General features: G+C 46.1%; 1 protein-coding gene across 1 annotated transcript; it reads right to left on the minus strand.

The window, feature by feature from the left end:
- Nucleotides 1–1,389: 1,389 nt before the first annotated feature.
- Shpk (sedoheptulokinase) lies at nt 1,390–25,305 on the minus strand. Its single transcript, XM_048448706.3, has 7 exons — nt 25,071–25,305; nt 19,120–19,261; nt 8,746–8,929; nt 8,038–8,190; nt 7,137–7,312; nt 4,306–4,506; nt 1,390–3,032 (listed from the first exon to the last, which is right to left on the minus strand). The coding sequence occupies exons 1-7, from the start codon at nt 25,230–25,232 to the stop codon at nt 2,620–2,622; spliced, it is 1,431 nt and encodes a 476-aa protein (XP_048304663.3). The 5' UTR covers nt 25,233–25,305; the 3' UTR covers nt 1,390–2,619.
- Nucleotides 25,306–25,374: the final 69 nt, after the last annotated feature.

Genomic DNA, 25,374 nt, shown 5'->3' on the forward strand with positions numbered 1-25,374 from the left:
TGGGCATGTAGATTATTGCCGCGGTGCTTAGTTTGTCTCCTAGTGATAGAAATCCATCAACACATCAGCCTGACAGGATTCCCAGGTCGCCCTGCTGCTGTGGAAATGAGGCTAGTCTCTTGTGCGTTGGAAACAACGGAAACCTCACAGACGCCATGATTATTGTGGCTGCATAGAAAGATAAAGTAAGGTCTGCTGTGGTAATAAAATATCCTGCAAAGCTCAAAGACAGCAAAGGTTCTCACTCACAGTTGTGTTCTTCACTGACTGGCAAAGATACAATGCCATATTGACCTTAGACAGGGACCCAGGAAGACAAAGTATGTACTCTCTGAAACACCACCAATCTCCTGGGCAAAGGGAAGAGTGTGACCAAGACAGCTGCTTAAAACAGATACACATCTATTTACATTTCCCTGGAGAAGTCAATCAGATGAGAAAAACTGTACGTGCTTCTAAGACGTGAGCACTGATATCCGGCCTGATGCTAGGAGCCACCTAAGTCATCTGAGGAGCAATCTGACGTCCAGCATGTTGTGGCACCTTGCAGCAATGAGGGTTGAAGCGGTGGATGGGCTGTAACTTCAGGCCAGAGAAAAGAGGCCCTGACAAGGAGCAGCAGGGCATTTAGTCAACAAGCTTGAACTCCAAGGCTCAGCCCTCAAGGGCAGAGCAGACACGTGACCTAAAAAGGTCACAGAGTTCTAGTGTCATGCTGGCTCCATGGCTTAGAGGACACCCATCCAGGTCTTCCCCTTATTACATCTACTTATTTATTTAGGACAGGACACGCTTGTGCCACTGCACAGGTGTGGAGGTTACAGGACAACGTGAATCCTAGGGATACAACTCAAGTCACTGGGCTTGGCAGCAAGTCTGTTTACCCACTGAGGCATCTCACCAGCCCAAGATCTTAGTCTTTACACATTACCCACAGCTCTCTGAATATGCAAGACCAGCTGCACCTCAGGAAGCTAAATGATCCTAGAACACTGCTTCTTCAGCTAACAGGGTACCAAGGAGCCCTCTGCTTTTCCACCTCTCTCATTAGGCCTTCCTCAAGGGCTGTGACATGACTGCCAAGGGCACCTGATGGGCTGATCTAAGACGTGTATCCTTGCCCTGGTAATATGGGGCAAGGCCTCTTTTTTTTTTTTTTTTTTTGAGAAAAGGTTTCTCTGTGTAGCTCTGGCTGTCCTTGAGCTCACAGACCTAGAACTCACAGAGATTTCCTGCTTCTGCTTTTCAAGTGCTGGAATTAAAAGCATGCACCACCATATCTACTTATGAGGGTCCCTGCCGCCATGTCAGCCATGTCCGTTTTGCAGCCATGCAGTAATATATGATCTTTCCAGAACAGATAGGTATGTGTTTATCAAAGGGACAAGATTCTGGAAAAATGAATTTTATTCAGTTATCTGAACTGTAGCCAGCAGTGGGAGCCAAACTCATCAAATGGGTTCCCACAATCAGCTCACAAAATGACTCATACAAAGAGACAACATGACTGCTCCCCAAAGTCACAGCTGCCCCCAAGTCTTGGGTCCTTTAGGAGTCTAGGAGGTGCGGTGATGGTGACGCTGTCCTGGAAGGCTCTGTAACTTGAGAAGACTGATGGTGCTCTGGCCCTATACGCATGCCCTCTTGAACAGGGCATTTCTACTGAGCCAGAGCCATGAGAGGCCAGCAAGGCCCTCACCACAGAGAAAGGGGTGGGACCTGTGGGATAAGGGGTTCTCTCATGAAACTGGCCACCCCCTGTGGCAGGGACTGGGGGACATATGACTGGATACAGTCATGGAAAAGGCTCAGTGCCTTGCCGCCATCTTTAAAACAGTCTGTCAGAACAGTGTTCGCCACAGTACTCTGGTCCCTTTTGCTGTTCATGCCACCTGCTTTTCCTCCTCTGGAATGTGCCTTCAAGCCAGTTGTGTTGAGAGGACTCAGGGTAGCCCTGGTGCAGTACTTTCCCAGAAAAAAATGCACATGGCAAGGAAAGCCCAGCCTCCTCCAAGCCATCCTGCTTCACCGTCCTTAGGCCTCTCTCTACCCGGAGAACATGCTAGGGCTGAGGGACAACAAGACTGCAAAGGGGCCTCCAGCCACCTGGTAAAATCCTGCAGGAAGGATTTTTCCCACAATGCATTTGACTCAAAGCTGGATCTCTTATAGAGACCAGTCCAAATGCTGGACATAAAGCGAGTCTTCTTTGCTTAATTGGAGCCATGACTACCTGACTGTTCGCTCTGAAGTCATCTTCCTTTTCTGTCTACAACTGCATCACAGATGAGCCTAGTGATCAGGAAGCTGTGTTTTTCTCTTTCTTCTTCTCCCTCTCCCTCTTCCCATTCTCTCCAGCTCTCACATGTGCATTTGTAATCAGCTCTCAGATCTGTTCTTGGAAGGCATTAGTTTGGGATCTGATTAGTGATTCCTGGTTGCATGATTATCATATGTCCTGAAGGTAAGATCTTGGTCAATTTAGATAGTACCTCAAGATCAAGTATAATTTACAGTCTGCTCACAGGACTGTCCAGGAAAAGGACAATCCAGAGATCATGTTGGCAATGTCGATTAGATAGAATTACCAGCATTCTTTTAACCAAAGAGCTTGCTGAACTAAAGGTCCTTCTGGTTGAGGTCTTTCCGGAGCATGACCAGAGCTGCCCCAAAGGCTGCATCCACATCCTGCCCAAAGCACAGCGGCAAAGGGAATGCCCTCTGGACCTCCTGCTTCAGCACCTCATTCCTGGACAGTGCGCTCCCACTCCCCATCACCCGTTCCACACCCCACTCTTGGAGCTGGTGAAAAGGAAGCATGGAGTGCAGGTTCTGAACAATGCCTCTGCACAGGGCCCGGGTCACATGACCCAGGGAAAGGTCAGACGAGGAGATTCTAGTCACAGAGGCCAGCTGGTCTGGTAGGTGCCTCTCGCCCAGCACTGTCGGGGTAATGGTGAGATGTGTGTCTTTCTGCTGTACAGCCGCCTCAATCATGCGTGAATAGACAGTGGATTCTTCAGCCTCCAGGCCTGTCAGAAATGGAAGATCTGTGTGAGACCATGCAGTTGATGGAGGCAGGCAAAGACTGTGTAACACATGCATGCAGTGCCTGAAAGGCCAGAAGAGGGCACCACATCTTCTGGGACTGCGGTTAGAGATAGTTGTGAACTACCATGAGGGTGCTGAGAATTGAAGCCAGATCCTCCAGAAGTTGGCTATTGCATGAGATTGTAATCCACTTCATTTTTAGGATCCATTCTCCCAGGTTCACCGTGCCAATCGGAGTAGTAAACAGAATAGTACTATCTCTTTTACTAGTAAGAAAAACAGACCCAATCCAGTTACAGCAGAATCTGAATATAGGGTTTCCCTGCATGGTCTGAGGACTGGTTCTGCAACTCAAAACCTTCTCCTGATTCTCCCTACAAAGACACACTAGGAAGATCAAGCCAAGAAGGTAGAATTTACCCTCAATCTGCCAACCCCAGCCTGCCATCTTGTGTGCACAGCCTATAGAAGACTCCCACGTGCCTTCTGCCTGTGTCTTACCCTTGTTCCCATATTTCATGTTTTCTACAGTTACCTGACTTTGACATACATGTTCCAGTAATCACTTCACCTGATATGTTCCAGTGACCACTGCACCTAAAGGCCACAATTTTCCTAAATCTGGTTGGCTGACTTTCAATGCTTACAGGACAGACCTCTGGTACACGGCAGTTACATGTGCCACTATACATAGAGGAAAACCTTGTAGGTACTCCCAAGGAGCCTTCCAAGAAATGGAGGCAGGAACTGCCAACCAGAAGTAAGTGCTATTAGGATTTTACAATGTTGTCAAACACCAGTGGTCTTTTCGCTCATGTGTGTCAGTCATTCCATTTTTTCAGATGTTTGTTGTCATCAGAAGGGAGGCCTTAAATGTAAGGAGCCATAAGACCTTGACTTTCTAGCTGAGAAAGTAAGACTATGGAGTCAGAAGGAGCTGGGAAACTGTTGCAATAATCCATGGTCAAGGTTAGGGGGAAAGTGCCTGGCCACCTGCCCTCCCCCAAATATACGTGTATAATGACATTTCAGAAACAGAGGAAAGGAAGCTGAAATCTCAGACTCCTGGGGCAGGCAAATATATATATATATATATATATATATATATATATATATATAGAGAGAGAGAGAGAGAGAGAGAGAGAGAGAGAGAGAGAGAGAGACTCAGTTGGGTGGGAGGCTGGATCTGGACAGTATACATTAGTGACAAGGGCAACGAGCAGAGAACACACCACTCTGTGGGCTCCACCTTACCTAGATCCACCATCCACTGAACAAGCATGTGGACAAATGTGGCAAGCACATTGCCCCCATTGAGTGACGCTGCAACTCCTAGGTAGGTCTTGTCAAAGTAAGGGAAGAAAGCTACTGGGGCTGCAGGATCTGGAGTCTGCAGTGGCTGGAATCCCACAGGCATGGAGGCTGCCAGCTGGACGGAGGTGCTGATGTTGAGAACTGCACAAAGACAACAGAGTTTAGGCCTGCAGGGCTAACTCGGGGTCACATATCATAACATCGTAACAGAGCAGGGGGAAAGCGTGGTCATGTTCAAAATATGAGTGTTCTTGTGTAGTACTTACTTTAAGAGGCATAGACAATTGTCCCTACCAAGTGTGTGCTGGACTCGGTCTAATAAATAAACACTAATAAATAAAATAAGTCAGTCTAATAAACAAAGTAAAGCAGAAGCCAATAGTGCACTACTTTCTCAGAGTTGGCAGGTTTAGGAACCAAACAGAAACCAGCATCCAATTTCTTCACCTGTTAAGGGATCAGAAACAACAAAAGAAAAAACAGCCTCAAAAGGCAATAAAGAATCTTTGTGCTATGCCACATCAAACCTTCTAGAAAGGCTATGAGCCAGAAGCAATATTACCCCACCTGCCTCTAGGCTCAGGGCCAGGGCCCAGGGAAGAGACCCCATTCATTCTGCCCATGGAACCAGAGAATCCAACCACCCTGGGAAGAGGGGGTCTTGCTATGACTAGAATGCTCTTGTCCAAACTCATGTTAGAGTTCAATTCCATTATGAAGCTAAGAAGGGCAACCAGCAGGAACTTTCCAAGTTGGATCAGATGGCTTGTTGATGAATGGATTTGTGGGTTATGGTGAGAGCAACTTTATTAGAAAAGCTAGCTCACCTGGGCTAGTTTTCTCTGTCTTTGTGTGTGATGTCCTTTGTCATGTCATGATCTGCGAGAAGGTCCAAGACTAGATGTGGCCCCTCAACATTGTATTGCCAAACCTCTAGAGTCATAAGCTAAATGAACCCTTTCCTTTATAAATTTCCAGTCTGTGGTATTCAGTTACAGAACTGAATATACAATATCCTAGTATATTCAATTCTATGGTTTTTTAGGGGTGAGAGAAAACTACTCATGGTGTTGCACAGTCGTATCCTAGGAAGTCAGGAAGTGGGGGGAATAGAAATAGAGAATAAAGAGTTCAAGGCCAGCCTAGGCTATCAAAGATTCTGTCATAAAGAAAAAACCACTTAGGAGCTGAGAGATGGCTCTGTGGTTAAGAGCACTGGCTGCTCTTCCAGAGAACCTAGGTTTTTAAGGACAGAATAAAGAGTTTCTGTAACTAAGACATGGAAGATTCTGGAGGTAGCATAGAAAAGAAGGTATAGATAGTCACATGCCATCTCCCAAACACTGCCCTCCACATCCACCTCTTCAACTGTATCCTTTGCTTTATCCTTCACAATAAACCAGTTAATATATCTCTCTAAACCACACAGGCAGCATAACTGAACTATAGAGAGAATGTGGGAACCTGATATGAATGGTGTGGGGAGAAACCTCTCTAGACCTGAGCTCTCAACCTGTGGGATCTGAAGATACCTCCAAAGAGAAGGTGTCAAGGTTGAACTGAACTAGAGGCCACTCAGCTGGTGTCTGCCGTTGCCCAGTTCAATACTTGCTGGTGCAGGTAGAAACCTGGTGCACCCAGTGTCAGAAGTGATCTATGATACCCTACAGTGGGAAAAGTTGTCTTTTCACCTGGGAACAGCCTTCACCACTAACGAATTTTAGAACATTCCCATCACTCTCAAAGGAAAATGTGGGGCTAGGGAGGTGGCTCAGAGGTTAAGAGCACTGACTGCTCTTCCAGAGGTCCTGAGTTCAATTCCCAGCAACCACATGGTGGCTCACAACCATCCATAATGAGATCTGGTGCCCTCTTCTGGCCTGCAGGCACACATGCAGGCAGGACACTGTACACATAATAAATAAATAAATATTAAAAATAATAATAAAAGGAAAATGTACCCTTTAACAATCACTCACCACAGCCCCTAGCAACCAATCATCCTTCTCTGTCCATGGCTATTCCATGACACTGAGGCATTACTGGATGCATGTGATATACGGTTTCATGTCTGTCCTCACTCTTTGTAGCACTCACAGAGCTTTCATCCCTTTAACTGTACAGATGGCCCAGTTGTCACACTCCACTTGGGGCTATTGGGAACGGTACTGGTATGAACTACTGGGCTGGAGTGATTGTGCAGACACGTGTTTCTGGTTCACTTGCTGTATCTCTAGGACTGGAATCACCAGGTCCTACGCTAACTCCACATTTAGCCTCTAAGGACCTACAGTGTTTTCCAAAGGGTCTGTACCACTTTACATGTCCTTAGATTTTATAGATTCCTAAAAAGAAACCAAATGGAGACTGTGTCCTGACAAAAACGGTTCTGCTCTTAGAAGTGCATCTAATATAACTTTCATTGATACTATAATAACAGCTCTAGTTCCCTTCTCTTGCCTTATTGCTCATGCTGAGATCAGAACCCAGGGCCTCGTGCATGCTGGGTAAGTATTCTGCCACTGAGCCATGGTCCCAGTTAATCTCTGTTTTCTTGGTCATAGGTTACACAGAAAGAAAAAAGGAGGCTTCTGCCTCTCCTAGCCCTAGTGGGGTCAATGCAAGGAGAGATTCCCCTGCAGAGATGAAGGTGCTTCTACCTTGAAAGGATCCTGAGCCTGTGGCCATGTTGTGGGTCACAGACCCTGGGGTCAGAGGGTACTGAGGAGACAGTGGCAGGAGTCTAAGGAGGGAACAAATGGCAAACTTACCTGCATCAGTCCTTCGGCTCATGCAGGAATAGACAGAGGCTTGTAAGTCACCCAGGGCTACGCCCACCTGTGTGCCCTTTGGGATCTCAAACCACGAGTGAGAGGTTCTGCCTGCCGTGCTGCCTGGCTCTGCAATGTCAGGGAGCAGATGGACAGGAAAGTCTGCCGTTTCCAGTCTGCAAAACAGAAGTGAGCCATCTGGATTGTACCGGTTCCTGGAAACTCAGTGCTAGAGCTACACACAGCAGCAGGGAGGACAGAATGCGGTGTTACTACAAAACGTCTCTGGCATTTTTAAAGTCATGAGTTTGGGTTTTGTAGACAGTGAACTAAAATTTGAGATTCATCACAGAGTGGGGTTGGGGGACAAACAATCTCAACAGCAGCCATCAGAAAGAGGAAGAGATAAATAGAAGAGGGGGACGGGAGCAGGGATTAGAGATGAGCCAGACGTCGAGGGCGTTCCAATACCCTTGTCTGAGGGGAGCACAAACCTTCTGCAAAGGGAACACTGGGGCCCCAGTACCATTAGAGTTGGTTAGCGCATTCCAAACCAAACCAGGCCCAGAGGCCTCATGAACACCCCATGCATCCACTGCTCACGGTTAGTGAAGGCTGCATGAAGCATACCACAAAGCTCTTTACCTGGACTACCATGTGTTTTTAACTGTGTCTTGGGGCTCAAAATTGAGGCCCTGAAGAAAGTGAACTTACAGGGCCCTGGAGCTCTGTACCTGAAAGGCAAATGTTCATGTAGACTGAAGTCGAAACCATCCCTCCCCCAGACAGCCTCTGCCCCATTCTCTTTCAATACAGACAAGGGTGACAGCTCTAAAGTCCTACTCAGGTTCTCCCTGCAGGCATGCCCCTCCTCTGGATCCACCCATGAGGCCATACTCACATCTCCAAGTTCCAGCTCTGGCTCTGGGTGTTAAAATAGCCCCAGCTAGCAGCATTCTGGTCAGACATCAGGGGTTTTGGCAAGCCACACAGCATGGCAACCACATAGTCTTGGATGGTGCCAGCTGCATCATAGGACTTCAGGAACTCTGGGCTGTTTATCACACCAGAAACAGTTTGTCACAATATAATGAGAATATGGAAGCTCATGCTGTACCTAGCTGTGAACAGAGGGGACTAGACATGGCACAGCTGAGGCACAGCCACAAGCTCACAAACTATAGCTCAACGCAGTGAGTGTCCTGGCCACTCTAGATAAAGCTATCCCATGTCAGCTCCAGGGGAAGGCACCTGAGGGAAAAGGCCCTATGCCTGGGAAAAAAGGTCATGGCTCTGTCCCCTACAGCCCTGACCCCCCACTGTGAACTCACCTTGGCAAATCACTTGCCCTCTCTGGCTCTCCCTCTCTCTCCCTCGCCACCTCACCTCCACCTCCATCTCCTGTCCTGAGTTAGAACCAGATAGCCAATGGTGAACCTCCACAAATGGAACCATTCTAGACCAAATGTGAGCCTTGTGACTCCACCTTGGGCCAGGCCCCACTCAAGGCACAGGGGCACAGGGCAAAAGATGCTGACTAACTAGAGATACAGTCCTGTCTGTCCGCACCCCAGAAACCCTATGCTGATTCAAAGAACAGTTGTCAGACCTGTTTTTCAAAAGCCAGAAGATGGTTGCACAGCCAAATCCCGTGGCCACACTGAGATGGGATGCTGGTTTAGGCAAAGAAGCCAGGAAACCACTGTTACAACGGCCATCCTGCCATGTGACCAAGTGGCTCACGGCTCTGGGCTCAAAGACAAGGGCAGGCCCTCCTTCCGTCCATTCACAGCCTGCAACAAAGGAGATGACAAAAATGGAGAAAACAGCATTGAGTGAGTACAGGCATGTCCTTGGATCTTCTCTGCAATGAATTTACAGCACAACCTTCCCCTCTGGGACAGGGCTTCATTCACACATGGGTCTGAGAGCAGAGTGGCTGGGTGACCTCACTCACTTCTCCTGTGTGTCTCACCTCTGTTCTCCACCCTCATCTCAATGTTCACTCTTCTTGTGTGGGGGTTGGGCCTAGGATGGAGTGGATGGGTGGGTGAGAAAGAGTTGGGTTAGACTGGGTGTTTTGAGACAGGGTCTAGCTCAGGACTGGTCTCAAATTTGTGATACTCCTACCTCAGCTTTCTGAGTGCCAGAGTACTGCCATACCCAGGCTTGGTTTGGTTACTAAATTCATCTCTAACTTGATACACATCTCCCCCAGCTCATAAGAGAAGACATTTAACAAACTCTCAAGGTCTCTTGATCATCCTGTCTTCCAACCTTCATGACGACAAAATTTTCTAGGTTTGATATGAGATGGATCACCCAGTTTCCTCTTCTCTTTTGTTCTGAGCTAATTGACTGCTTATTTGTTGTGCTAGGGATAGAACCTAGGACCTACTGAATACTAAGAACATGTTCTACCACTGAGCACATTCCCATCCCCAAATTCATTAATTATTTTTTGACATTAGAGAGGTCTGACCAAGCTTATTTCATCTGTCTCTTCTGATATGAAGTCCCCTGTGCTCTGACTTAAGCACTTTAACCAAGCTGCTTTCAGGGCAGGTCCTCCTGTATCTGCAGTCCTTCTTGCTTCAGATGCTCAGATGCTCAGATGCTCTTCATATTCTCAAGGTTGAATGGCAGCTTTATCCGTTGGAACAGTCTAGGTCCAAAGTTCCTTTCCTTCACTGTTTAAAACCATTATCTGTGGTGGATTCCCATACAACCCTTGCTGTATCTCCTTGTTAAGCAGCAGTATCTAACATTATTCCTTTAGTTATGCCCTTACCTGGTGACTTATTTGACTGAGAGAATATGGAGAAGTCATAATTAAGAACATCCAAGGCGAGGTTATAAGAAGTGTGGCCAAGGCGGAAGAGATGGCTCAGTGGGTAAGATCAAGCAAGCAAGCAGACTTGAGTTCAAATCTACACCCAGGTAAAAACTAGGCATAACTACCACCCCGATAGAGATGGATAGGTCACTGGGGCACACTAGTCAGCTAGCCCAATGGAAGGGTGAGCTTTGGATTCAGTGAGAGGCTGTGGATGGCAGGACACTCAACAGCAGTATCCTTAAGCCCCTTGGTGTGGACCTGCTCCCTGGTACCAGGACACCTACACGGGCTGCACACTGATCAAGGGTGAGGTGGGCTGCTGCCTCAGCCACTACTCCATCTGGGAAGAGGTGGTTGTCAGGGGCCTGGCCAGGGTTGTGGTGTTTGAGGATGACGTCCGCTTTGAGGATAACTTCCAGAGGCGGCTGGAACGGCTGATGGAGGACGTGGTGACTCAGAAGCTTTTGTGGGGCCTGATCTACCTTGGCCAGAAGCAGGTGAACCCTGAGGAGAAGGTGGCCATGGAGGGTTTGCCCGGTCTGGTGGTGACTGGGTACTCCTACTGGATACTAGCATACACCTTGAGCCTGGCAGGCGCTTGCAAACTGTTAGCCTCTCAGTCTTTGCAACGCATGCTACCTGTGGATAAGTTCCTGCCCATCACGTTTGATCAACACCCAAATGACCAGTACAAGGCATACTTCTGGCCTTGGGACTCCAAGCCTTCCCAGCCCGGCCTCTGCTTGCCTCCCCCACCTACTATGTGGGAGATGCTGAGGGGCACAGTGACACAGAGACATCTTTCCCTGGGATAATGACAGTGGCCACATCATTAGTTGGACTGGCTCTCAAAAGACTCTTCATGGCCCCCACCTGTACCTGGCTGGCAGCAGTGGATGTGGCCTCCATCCTCACCCCAGGGATGAGCTCTAGGTAAGGCTGGGCCTGGAAGAGGACCAGTCCATTTATCTCAAAAACTAATGTGAAGGACCAGTGAGAAGGCTCAGTGGATACAGGTGTGGGTCACCAAGCTTGATGACCTGAGTTCAGATCCTGCATCCATATGGTAAAAGAAGACAGCTGACTCCTACAGGTGTCTTCTGACCACCACACATGGTCAGAATGTGGTCATGGAATACGCATTTGTGCCTACACATGCACACACACACACACACACACACACAAAGGGTTGTCACCCCCACCCCTCTCAGAGAAACCAGCCTCCAGGTACAAAGCCCAGATACCCTGCAGCCACTGTGACATCTAACAGACATTCCCAGGGGAGCTGGCCTTGCAGCCTTCCTCATAAAGATAGCAGGCACTGATAAAGGCTATCCTGAGCCATCCTGAGGAGTCTGTCCCCCAGATGAATACAAGCAGCAGCCTGCCTCCATCAACACCATGCACGAGTCAGTCAGCTGTGAATATTATGTAATAGTATAGAAAATACTTAGGCTGCAACATTAAGTGAAAAAACATTACATATTAATGTAGTTCCGGTATGAGCTCTGGTATGTTTTTAAAAAGTAAGCCTCAGACTGATTAGCATAGCATGCACACACCAACACACACACTCAAACAAATAAAATGCAACAAAAATTAAAAATTGCCTTTTTATAGACAGTAGTCTGAGAGAAAGGACACTTAGTTTAAGTCATTATATTAAGGTAGTAGAGCTGGAAATGATTGTTGTCTTTATTTTTCTAACTCTTTAATAAATGTTTAATGATACGTTAATGTTAATTTTCATGATCATCATTACCCTGGATATTAATAAATTATATAAAAATGGAAAAAAACAGAGTCAGTCAGAAAGCATCCTGAGATGTGATAGAGTGGTAGCTATCTGTAAATCACTAAGTTTGGAGATAATTTGTGATGCAGAAACAGAGGCAGGAATCCGAAATCCCATCCCACTGCACTTCCCAGAGAGAATTGCTGTAAGAAAATGTCCAGAGGTCATCTGTTCCTCTTTATTTTGTGTGAGATCTGACCTGGGGCTCTGTGAGCTTTTCAATTTTCTGTCCTCAAAAGTTCACTAGAATATAACTAGCTGTGGGGTTTGGTACACATTCCTTGGGCCCTTTCAGTCTGGGGTACTCCATCTTATTTTGTCAATTATGGGAAGTTTTTCTTCATTATTTCTTCATATATTTCCTCCTCTCCACTGTCATTTTTCTTTCTCATATTATTCAGATGTTAGTGCTTCTGTTTGTAGCCTCTGCCTCTCTTGAATGGATGGACAGATGACAGGTAAATGACAGACAGACAGATAGATGATAGATGGATAGATAGATGATAGGCAGATAGATCATAGACAGAGAGATGACAGATGATCAGATGATAGATAAATAATATACAGGTAGATAGATGAGAAATAGACGATAGATAGATAGATAGATAGATAGATAGATAGATAGATAGATAGATAGATATCCTTTCCAACTTCCTGACAGTTTTCAGTTTTAATAACTGCTTTCATATGTATTTGTGAACTCATGTGTGCACATGCATGTGTACATCTGCATGCCAGAGCAAGTGTGGAGATCAAAGGACAACTTATAGGAGTTGGTTCCTCCTTCTGTCATGCGGGTTCTGGGAATCAAACTCAAGTTTCCAGACTTGGCAGCAGGAGCCTTTACCCACTGAGCCGCCTCACCAGTCCCAGGACAGATCTCAATCTGGTCATTCAGTCTGATATCTGTTCTAAAGTTTCATCCATTCTACTATTAATTTCATGTATTACACTCTGTTTCAACTTCTAGACTTGTAAAATCTAATTTTCCTGGTTCTTTTTGTATGTTCCTTTGTGCTGCCCTGGCTAACATCATCCCCCTTCAGTACTGTTTAGCGTTCGTGATGGCTAGTTGATATGATCTTGACACAAGCTAGAGCCACAGGAGAGGAGGAAGGCTCAACTGAAAAAATGATGAGGCTGTAGTCAAGTCTGTAGGGCATTTCCTTAATTAGTGCTCAATGGAAGTGGGGCCCAGTCAATTGTGGGTGTGGCCTCCTGGGCAGGTGGTCCTAGGTTCTATAAGAAAGCAGGCTGAGCCAGGAGGTGGTGGCAGTGCACACTTTTAATCCCAGCACTTGGGAGGCAGAGGCAGGGGGATCTCTGTGAGTTCGAGGCCAACCTGGTCTAAAGAGTGAGTTCCAAAATAGGCTCCAAAGCTACAGAGAAACCCTGTCCTGAAAAACCAAAAAGAAAAAAGAAGAGAAAAGAAAAGAAAAGAAAAGAAAAGAAAAGAAAAGAAAAGAAAAGAAAAGAAAAGAAAAGAAAGTAGGCTGAGCAAGCCATGTGGAGCAAACCAGTAAGCAGCACCCCTCCATGACCTCTACACCAGCTCCTGCCTCCAGGTTTCTACCCTGCTTGAGTTCCTGTCCTGAGTTTCTTTGATGATAAACTGTGATATGGAAGCATAAGCCATATCACCTTTCCTCCCTGAGTTGCTTTGGCCATGGTGTTTCATCAAAGCAATAGTAACCCTAGGCAGTGTATCAAATTAAATTGTGTAGACTGGGTCTCACTGTGTAGCCCAGCCTGGCCTCTGTCGCACCATCTTCCTGCCTGGGTCTCCTGAGTGCTAGGATTATAGGGATGCACCACTACACCTGGTTTGTATCGAACTCATTTTATGTTCTTTGCATCCCATTCTGTGAATTCCATCTCATCCAATCAGACTAACCCAAGACAATATTTTTCTTGAGGAATAGGACTGTTCTTCACGTGTCTGTTATCCTGGCCTACGAGCTCATTTTCCCAGCAACACTGGCTAATCTGCCCAGGAATGTCAGTGGTACAGGTCTTGCCCTAAGGTCTAGAGAAGGATACACAGATCCTGAGTGGATCCACAGGTAATCTGTCCCTGTGTCACAAATTATCTCCTCATGCCAGGGTGTCCCAGTTGGCCCCCAAGAACAAATGATGTTACATGAATCTTTAGACTCTAAGTCACCGAATCTTGAGCTGGATGAGGACAACTTCTTTTCTCTAATGCTTTGGTTATATCCCTGAAGACACCTGTGTTCCTGTAGGACTATTGTGGGCTGGAGACGCCAGAATTCCCCTCCTGACTGGTTGTCTCTTACTCAGCCCAAGCCAACACACACGTGCACAAATACACATGCACACACATACCAGCTCAAATGAGTCCCCATTACCCCAAGGTCTCTTACAGTGTTCTCCCATTTTCTTTGTGTTTTTTTTCCTCTTATGATTCATCTGAAACCAATCCTGGGGACAAAGGGTCACGTTAGCCAGTACTTTGGTGACAACCATCTGAAAGTTCAGAACTAGAAAGCACTTAGAACTCTAGACCCCTGAATCCTAATGTTTCTGACACTTCTATTCTAGCAAAAGCAAGGGTTAAATAAGGTTCTGGTTAGAGTCCTATGTGTTGTCTGTGTGATACTGTCTACATTAAATAAGGTAATACATGAAGAGCACTCAGAACACTGCCACCACATGGAGAAGACTCAGTAAATACTAGAGAAGGTAATGTTGATGACAAACCTTTCTCTTCTGTGATAGGTCAGACTGGAATTTCTCCCCAAACCATGTATTAAAGGCTTGGTCCCATTATTATTGAAAAGAGGTAGAAACTTTGAGGTGGAACCTAGTGGGAGATCTTAGGTCATTAAGGGTGCTCTCCCAAAAGACATTGTGGGGAGCTGGAGAGATGGTTCGACAGTTAGGAGCACTGGCGGCTTTTCCAGAGGTCCCGGTTTCCCAGTAGTATAACAGACACTGCTCCAGTCTAGTCTCTGAGCACAAAATAGTGAACAAGCCCATTGCCTTCATGAAGCTTATATGCCAGGTTGGAGACAAGCAAAGATATGATACCAGGTACTTTTAGTTGCTGTGGAAAATGTGCAAAGGGGGAAAGGAAAAGACAGTGGTAGGTTATTGGAGGTGGTGCAGAAGTCCTCTCTGAAGTGGCATGTGAAGAACATGAATGTAGTAAGGGAGTGAGCCTTACAAATAGCAGGAGAGAGGGCTCAATGGTTAAGAGCTCTGGCTGCTCTTCCAGAGGTCACCAGTTCAATTCCCATGGTGGCTCACAACCATCTATAAGGGGATCCAGTGCCCTCTTCTGGCCTGCAGATGGACATGCACACAGAGCACTCATTCATAAAATACATAAATAAATCTTTTAAAAATAAAAATAAATCTTTTTAAATTGGCTGGGGACTATTGTTACAGATAGATGGAACAATGGCTGCGAATACTCTAAAGGAACCTTGTTAAACAGTCTGTCAGTATTCCTGGCATGCAGCACAGCAGAGAGGCAGGTTACAGGCCAAAGCTTGGACATCAGGGACCTACAGCATCTGCCTGCTGTCAAGTTCCCCTGGGAGGCGGGGACAGGGAGGGACACTTCCTCCTACGACAGCCTCCTCCACAGCTGCAATGCTACCTGAATCTGTAATGAGATCTGGCACCCTCTTCTGGCCTACAGGCATATATGCAGATAGTACACTGTACACATAATAAATACTTTTTAAATAAATAAATATAGTAATTCATGGTATGCGGCAATTTGTTTGTTTATTTATTTGCCATGTTTTGTCTACATGTATGTCTGTGCACCGCATGCATGCGGTACCTGTGGAGGACAGAAGAGAGCATTAGATTACACAGGAATGGGGCTACAAACAGTTGTAAGCTGCCATATGGATGCTGAGCCTTGATTATGTGATTGTTATCCCCACATATAAAAAAATAAACCAGGATGCTTCACAGACCTAATAATTAGTATGTTAACCTAGGAAGCCTGTCCCAGAATCTGACCCAACAGAAGTCTCCTTCTCTTTCCCTCTTTCATTCCTTCTTTCTCTTTGCTAAAGAGCTATTACATTTTGAAGCTTGTAACAACATAATGATAAATGAAAGCATTCTTAATTAAAAAAATATTCAAATATTACAGAGAGGGTAAAAGTCCTGCTTGCCCATTCTCCGCTTAGTTGCAACCCCCTTATCACTGTGCATTCTTACTGGGTGACCATCTATTGTTGACCTTCACACAACAGGTTTTGTTTTGTGTGGTTGACCTGGGTGTGTTTGTTTAAATAATAATAGTCTATTGTGTCTATTGCTGCCCAACAGCAAGTCTTGAGTCCTCTGTGTGTCAATATGCTTGAATGCACCTTATTCTTTCTAACTACTAAACATCATCCCACGTCATGGGCCTGACTGATGTATGCAATGAGCCCCCACAGGTAAATGGCACAGTTTTGCCACTATAAACAAAGATGCAGTGAAGTACTTCTCGTGGACCAGTTCCCAGTAGTATAATTCCTAAGGCATAGCAGCCACCCTTTTTAACAGGCCTTGCCAAGCTGCCCTACAAAAGAGCTCTGTTAATTTACACTATTGAAATACCAACTGCAGTATTTATAATAAGCCAATCTCCCACCCCTTTGACAACTCTTGAGATTCCCAGGCCTTTGGATTTCTTTCAGCCCAGTGGGTGGAAAACAATGTCTCATGGTTGTTGACATCTGCATTCTCCTAATTGCGGATGGCACTGAGCATCGTGTCCTCTGTAATTCCCCTTCCAGGAATTGTTTGTCGGGGACCCTTGGTCCACCTGCCTTTTCTTCGCCTGATGTTTGTCCTTCACCTACTCTGCATTGGCAAATGTTTTTGCCCTGTCTGCAGCTTGCCATTTAGCTTTGCTTTATGGCCCCTACTTTTCTCCTTCTTTTATTGAGCCTGAAAGTGGACTCTAAAAACAGGCCTAACCACAGGCCTCTCAGAAAATGCCAGTCACTCCCAGGCCTCCCACTTGCTTGTCTGTGTCCTCACTGAAGTACTTGGTCCACTGCTCGAGTTGCAGGTGCCTGACCATGATGGCTGTGTTCTGGAAGATACAAGCTTCTACAGTCAATTCCACATCTCCCAGGGGGACCAGCACACGGCCTCCATGTGGTAGGTACTAAAACCAACCTGAACTGTGGCCACCATAAAAAATGGCACAACTCAATCCCAAACCTGACTTTGCTGGACTCCATCATCAGGAATCAGCAGCAGCAAACTTGCTTCCTGTTTCCCAGAAGTAGAAAGCAAAACAAGACGGCAGACTGGCTCCGTGAAATTTTAAGCAGTTCTTCCAACAATGTGGCTGATGGTTTGTGTGGTTGGTACAGAATCCAGGAGACTTGGAGAAGGGAAGGCAGATGACCAGACCACAATCATTAGATCTCTGCTCTCCCCTTTAGAAAGGGTTTTGGTATTAAAAGGACATTTATTCTTGTTAATGAAGAATTCGAGAATTTAAAAAGCTTTTACAACCTAAGACTGCCTAGGAGAGGTCAGCTCTGGCGCCCTCATTGGCCTTCTGCTGCCTGGAGCCAAGCAGCTCACTTGATAACCTGATAACAGGCAGTTCAGGGAGCAAGGGGCTTCTGCAGATTCCCAGCCCTGTCTGGGGCAAGGCTCAGAGGACACATCACTAGATGAGGAGAGTCACCATTCACTCAGCCCAGGGCACCTGAGGCCCTGACTTTCTAGGCAGACAGGAGTGAATTCAGCATCCCACCCTCTTAACCACATCACCCATCAACCCCAAGCAGCCATTTCTGCCCCTAAAAAAAAAAAACCTGCGCTCGGCCAGCTGCAGTACCATGTGTCTGCGTCTGGGAGGTACAAGAGTCCATCTCAATAAATAAGAGCACCCATCTGCGCCCAAATGATAATGTTCCTGAGGTTAAATGGTTTTATAAACTACCCTTTCTAGTGGATGTCTATATGATATTTTCTATAATTTAAAAAAAAAAGAATGCCTAGCAATCCGGGGAGCTGGTGACTTCCTGTAAATTCTATTCCTTCTGCAAACATTCTGTTGGGAAGTCCCCCCCTTCCCTGTACCACTGCCTTCCTGTGGCTCTGTTCTTCTGAGAGACCTTTGAAAGCTCGACCACGACTGCCCCTGTATGTTGTTCTAACCTCTCTGAACTTCCTGCTCACCTGCACAGTGGTGACAGTCACACTCATCATAAAACTGTTGGGAAAGTCGGATGAGGTCATGCTGGTAGCATCCTTACCCTGACACCTGGCACCTGAAGTGCTTGTTGTCCTCCTGGCACAGTCTTCCCCTGAGGGCCACACCTTTGCCCTGTGGCCAACCTTCATCAGACGAAGACAAAATAATGCTCTGCAGGCACATGCTTAGCATGTACAAGGCCCTGGGTTCCATCCCCAGGACCAAATGACAAAAACACAATAAGAATGTTTTGCCCACTAAAGTGATAGTAATTAAATTAAGAAAAATTATGTAAAGATTAGAAACTATACCCTGCTGGGGCTGGTGGCACAAGCTTGTAATTACAGCTACTTAAGAGGCTGGAGGATCCTAAGTTCTTTGCAGTCTGCCTGAGCTATTGTGAGTTCAAGGACAGCCTGGGCAATTTACCAAGTCATTAATAAAAGTAAAAAACAAGAACTAGGGCATAGATCAATGATAGAGTACTTGCCTAGCACATATGAAGTGAGGTCCTGGGTTTACATGGAAGTAGAGGCAGGAGAGTCGGGAGTTAAAGACATTAAACATTGCTATTTAAAGAGTTTAAGGCCAGCCTGAGCTACATAAGACTGAGTTTAAAAAAAAACAAACCTATACTATACCCAGGGCCAGCAAGATCATTCAGCTGGTAAAAGTGTTTCCCACACAAGTCTAGCCACCTGAGCTCCATCCCCAGAATGTACAATGGAAGAAGAGAATGAAGGGAGAGAGAGAGAGAGAGAGAGAGAGAGAATGATAAATTAAATTTTAATTTTAAAATACTCAGATTCCAGTTCCCTCTGCTTGGCATCTTGTCCAGTCACAGCAGGCACAATAAAGAGAAGGCTATGTGAGATCCTCCTTACTGAGTCCCAAAGAAACATCAAAGTTGCTTTTTCTCCGGCTGTCCATGGGCAATATAATGGATGTGCAAGTAGACAGTTGAGCCTTCACAACACATTTGGCCCAGACAAAATGTACACAAAACACAGGAGATAGCATTTGATATCTTGTTCTGAGGAACAAGGCACTATGCCCATGCCAGGACAACCTGACCCTGATCCAAGAGTCCTTCACAACCCTGTTCTTAGTCTGTTAAGTGACCACAACATGAGATCATTACCCACACCGAGCATACCTTGACCTGATTTCCAAAATAGGATGCCATGCATCTGTCCAGACACTCCGATAGCTCCGACTCTCTGGAGCTGCTGCCGGGGGAGGGCAACAAGGCACTCATTTAGGGCTTGGATGATTCTAGTCACATCCTGCTCCCGGCCCTGGAAACAGAACAGGACAGGGTGGGCATGGGCAGACAAACAAACAGACCAAGGAGGGAGGGCCTCCAGAGATCTCCTAGAGAGAAGACTCCTCCAAGCGCCATTGCCAAGATACGGAACTGAAGGATCTGATTAGCTCCAGCTGGGCCCGGCCCACTCTCCACCCCCTGAGACTGTCCATCAAAGACCCACTCCCCACCCCGCTGAGACTGTCCATCAAAGGCCCACTCCCCACTCCCTGAAACTGTCCATCAAAGGCCCACTCCCCACTCCCTGAGACTGTCCATCAAAGGCCCACTCCCCACCCCCTGAGACTGTTCATCAAAGGCTCACTCCCCAAACCCTGAGACTGTCCATCAAAGGCCCACTTCCCACCCCCTGAAACTGTCCATCAAATCCCTACTCCCCACCCCCTGAGACTGTCCATCAAAGGCCCACTCCCCACCCTCAGGGAAGAAGCCACAACTCTGGACTGTTCAGCAACACACCAGGCTCTGCTGAAAAAAAGCCAGTTCCACAGTCAGCAAGAGAAATAAGGAGGGGGGTCTCCTTATAGGGGATGTGGAAGGGTGGGACAGAGGCAGAAGAAAGAAACTGGCAACGCAGAGGCAGATGAAATTTCCCTCTCTCCCCTCCAATCAAGGTTGGCTAAACTGAATGACTGGAGACAGACTCAATAGGAGAAAAAGCAAGTCAATTTATTAACAAGAAAGAGGACAAAAAAAAATCACAGCATGGAAGAGAATCAGAAGACGCAGAGCCATTGAAGTTTACATTGCCCCTTTTTATAGGAATGAAAGAAAGAAAGACTAGGGAATGTAGAGAAATTAGAAAAGTCTTACATGATAAGGGGAGGAGCAGAAATTAGCTGGTAAGATGAGTCTCTGAAACTCAAATGAACCCAAAGGATGGAAATTAACCGCCAAGAAAGGGAAGTCCATGCAGGAGGGCTCCATCCCTTGGTCTTCCTGACTGAGCCTGAGGGTGAAATTTCATAGGGGATGGAAGACAGGTCTAGCACCTTTGTAGGTTGGTCTTTGGGGGGAACAATGAAAGGAAAGTGGAGTGGGCAATGTTGCTTGTTGTCCAGACTGGCTCTTAACTCCCATGCCAATGATCCCCATTCCAGCCTCGGCCTCCCAAGGACTTGGAAAGCGAGGCTCATATCCAGATTGCAGCCTGCTCTTGATACATCTGAGGGGAAAAAAAAACTCTCTGTGTGTTTGGGTGAGAAAACTTCGTTAGGACATTTTCATTCCCCCTACACTGGCTTCCTCAACAAAGATGCCACAATGGGGGAATATCATCCTTTGAGCCTCGACACAGGGAAGATGTGGTCAAGAGAGACCCAAAGAACCGAGTACAGTGGAGCATGGAGCATGCCTTTAATCCCAGCACTGGAGAGGCAAAGACCGGGAGATCGCTGTTATTTCCAGACCATCCTAGTCTACATAGAGAGTTCCAGAGCAGCTAGGACTATGTAGTGAGACCCTGTCTCAAGAACAAACCTCCAAAAGACTAGAGTACTATCAGATAAGCCCTAGCAGGAGGAATGTTTGAGCCTAAGAGTTTGAGAATAGTCTGAGCTAGTGAGACATAGTCTCGTAATGAGATCTCATTTAAAATAAAATAAACAAATGAGTAAATAATAAATGTAAACAAAGCAGATCCTGAGGCTGGAGAGAGCGCTCAGTCAATAAAGTGCTTGCCATGCAAGCGTGAGGACCTGGTTTTGAAACCAAGCACCCACACGGAGAAGCTGGGCACAGCAATATGTGCCTACAATCCCAGTGTTGCAAAGCAACAGCAAGCTCCAGTCTCAGTGAAAGATCCTGTCTCAGAAGATTAAGTGAAATGAAGGAAATCACCCAGGATTCATCTCTGGCTTCTACATGCACACATATGCACACCCACCCATATAAACATGAACACCTACCTATACCACACATGCACACACATACACACACACACACATATCTTAGCCATTAAGAGCATGTACAACTCTTGCAGAAGACCCAAGTTGGACTCCCAATATCCCCATTAGGCAGCACCCACTTTGGGGGCCTACAACCACCTAGTAACTCCAGCTTTGGTTGGAGCGGACACCTCTGGCCTCCATGGATACTGGCACTCACATGCACAAATCTACACACGGGCATGCATGAATACACATAATTTAAGTAAAGTAAATTTTTTAATGCAAAATAGAGGCTGGAGAGATGGCTCAGCAGTTAAGAGCACTGGCAGCTCTTCCAGAGGTTTTGAGTTCAAGTCCCAGCAACCACATGGTGGCTCACAACTATCTGTAAGTGGAATCTGATGGCCTCTTCTGGAATAAAGGTGTACATGCAAATAAAACACATATACATAAAATAAATAAAATTTTTTAAAAATTTAGTATCGAATACAGAGCGAAGTGTGACTCAGTGGTAGAGTATTAGCCTAGAATCTATCAAGCCCTGGGTTCTATTCTGCACATGAAAAAAACTCTGATTAAAAATACAAAATACAGTTGGTGGAAGAACCCATTTTGACCAGTTACAAGGCCTTGGATTCAATTCCCAGAAAAAAAAGAACAAAAAATAAAGTCATGAAAATTAATCAGCGTTTAATCTAAAACCATATTAATACTAGTAAAAGTCAAGAGACCCTAGTAGATGACACCATAAAAAGAATACAGGAGTTGGACAGGTTCAAGCTGAGAGATTGGCCTTAGACAGAGGAAACACATTTTAAAGTTGTACAGCTAAAAAAAATGTCAAGTAGTAGATACATAACAGTAGAATGCTTGCCCAGCAAGTGCAAGCCATGTGTCTGATCTGAACTGAAAGATTGAAGTTACATCTGAGGGCTGGGGAGATGGATCAGTCAGTCAAGTGCTTTCCCTACAAGACTGAGGACCTGAGATTAATCCCTGGAACTGGTGTTTGTAAAAGCCTGGTGCTGTGATGCGTACTTGGGATCCCAGCACTGGGGAGGCAGAAATAGGCTGATGCCTGGGGCTCATGGAACAGCCAGCCTGCTTGTCAACCTCCAAGCCAGTGAGAAACACTTTTTCAAAAAGAAAAAAGTGAGGGTGGGGGTGGGACTTGAATAAAACCTGAGGGCTGAGGAACACAATGCAAGGTTGGCATCCACTTACAATCAAATACAGGAGCATCTAAAGACACACATGCTAGTTCAGAACTCATATGAATATGCAAAATAGCTCACTAACACAGCTCCATCAGTGCTTGTTAAATGATGGTTTATATACATTAGGTTAAACAAAATGCATAACAAAAATTAATTTATCCCAGTACTCAGAAGGTAGAAGCAGATAGAACTCTGTTACATAATATGTTCTTGGCCAGCTAGGTCTACATAGTGGGACTCTGTCTCAAATTAATAAATGATAGATAAAATTTAAACTAAATTAATTTCATCCATTCCTTTTACTTCTTTTAAAATAGTCACTCAAAAACTGAAAATACATGTGTAGCTCACAATTGTGATTTCATTTCTGTTAGATAGTGGCAGTTTAAAAGTCCTCAAATAGCCATCGGATGGTGCATCCCCTCAGGACAGAGGGGCCTCTGTTTAAAATGGGTCCGGGGTGAATGGATTGTGTGGGTGGAGACCATGGAGGAGGAACATGAGCCAGCTGGGGTAAAGACAAGAAAGCTGTGTTCAGCAGTTCATTTTAGGGTTGAGTGTGACCAGGGGCAGTCCCAAGACAATGGGCACACCCATACTGTGACAGAAAAGTCATTGTTACTACTCTTTCTTGGTTCAAAACATCAGTAGAGCTATACCCAGATATAGAATTTCAGACTTGAAAAAAAAAAGTGCTGAACAACTCACTCAAACCAGCCCAACCCTGTGCCCCACCAATTGAGGAGGCAGAGCCAGAGAAAACAGACAACTGACAGAGATTCTCTTCAAAAACTTGTATTTTCGCTGCATGGGGTGGAGCACACCTGCCCTCTCAGCACTTGGGAGGAGGCTAAATAAGGAAGATCCAAATTTGAGGTCAACAAAACCCTATCTCATAACAGAGAGAAGGGGGCTCAATTTTATGAGAAAAAGGCAGGGTCTGAACCCATTATACTATAATCCTGGCCCAGCTTCTCACTCCTCCAAAATCGGAGCCAGCTTCTCCATGTCATAATTAATAAAGTAGAATATCATTCTAAAATGCCCTGAGGCTCCAACCAAATTAAATGTGAAGGCCTCTGGGAAAATTAGAAGAGTCTCTGCAATTTTTATCTTCTTAAACACATTCCAGCAAGAAGGATTCTGGACCCCAAAGAACTGAATACAGACCCTGGGCAACAGCTTCTGAGACATGAAGCTCCAGAGTGGGATACCGCACTCAATCCAAGTCTCTGGCTGGAAGAAGCCTTAGTGGCCACCTAGTTCAGATGAGGAAAAAAGTTAAGGCCAATAAAAAAGTGAGATGTTACATTCCACCTTGAAATTAATTTCTGTAAATAAATTGATTATAAACTCTCCCTTTTCAGGAAACTAACAGGAGTGGAGTCTGAGGCTTGGTGTCCGTTCTGAGGCTACCTACATCATCAGATGTCCACTGTTCTTAATTCATAGGATTTTGCACATGTCTGCACATATTTATGTATATATGTATACTATATATACATGTAGACTATATATAGTATATATAGTGTGTATGTGTGTGTGTGTGTGTGTGTATGTGTACAACATGTGCCTGTCATGGAGCACATGTGGCCATCAGAGGGCAGTTTTTCTAAAGTCAGTTCTTTCCCTCCATGGTGGGTTTTGAAGATGGAATTTGGGTCATCATGCTTGCTCAGTAATTGCTTTTAGCTGCTGAGCCAGCCTGTGGGACCCTGAATGTGTACTTTGCTATCTTACAGTTTCAAAAACCACTGGTTGTGGTATATAACTATCAGTCTGATAATTTAAAAAAAATTATAAAGATAGTTTTTTATTTTAGTTTAGTTCAGTTTAGTTTTTCAAGACAGTTTCTCGGTGTAGCCCAGGATGACCTTGAACTCAGAGAGGTCCACCGGCCTCTGCCTCCCAAGTGCCGGGATAAAATTTTAATAAACTAGCCAGGCGGTGGTGGCGCATGTCTTTAATCCCAGCGCTCGGGAGGCAGACGCAGGCGGATCTCTGTGAGTTCGGGGCCAGCCTGGTCTACAAGAGCTATTTCCAGGAAAGGCTCCATAGCTACTGAGAAACTCTGTCTCAGAAAAAAAAAAAAATCTTTTTTTAATCAACTTATCTCAGGGTCTTCCTTCTTGCTCTGACAACATTTCTCTAGAGAATCTTGCTGGAGCTGGAATTCTCTGAGTAACCAAGTGAAATTTTCTGTTCACTTTCGCTTCTACGCAGTGAGAGGAGCGAGGTAAGCCTAATGCTGCATCTGATTTCCAGAGCGCAGCCTGCCTAAGGGGTACAAAACGAAGTCTGAACTTGAGGGCACAGAGCAAATGTGAGCCACGAGAAGCAAGCGTGATAGTTGGGCTGTGATTATTACTCTGAAAGCGAGTGCTCTCGGGTCAAAGTACAGAAAGCGATGGGCAAAGAGTAGAGGGATCCAGCACCATGGGCAGGGCCGCCAGAGAAGCCCTAGAGTGGGAAGATCGGTACCCGCAGATGGGAAAGCTCCCTGGGAAAATCTAACGGCTTAGCCTGAGCTGCAGCAGGCTCGAGGCTCTGGAGGAAAGGACAGCAGGTGGAGGTCGGACAGACTGGACAGTCAGAGGTACTTCTTCACAGAAAGGTGCTGCCCGGGATGTCGCTAGGGTCGTCCGAAGGTGGCGGCTCCAGGACGCTACCTCACCTGGGACCCCGCCGCTGCGCTCTCTGTCTCTGCCCGGGCAGCCCGGGCGCAGCTGGCCAACACCGCGAACCCGGATGGGTGGCCGGGTGCAGCTTCCAACAGGGCGGCCTTCACGGACGTGGTGCCCAAGTCGATGCCGAGAGTGACGGGTCGCGAAGCCATAGCCGCGGTGCCAGCGAAGTTCCGGTGGTTTGAGCAGCGCGCTAGCCCAGGAACACTTCACTGGGGAGGGCAGCACGGGGGCGGGGCTTCCCTGACAATCCTTCTGCCGCACGCAACATGGCGACTTCTTGTATTCCCATTG

Source organism: Myodes glareolus, chromosome 9 (assembly GCF_982192425.1).
Source record: "Myodes glareolus chromosome 9, mMyoGla1.1, whole genome shotgun sequence".
NCBI lineage: Eukaryota > Metazoa > Chordata > Mammalia > Rodentia > Cricetidae > Myodes > Myodes glareolus.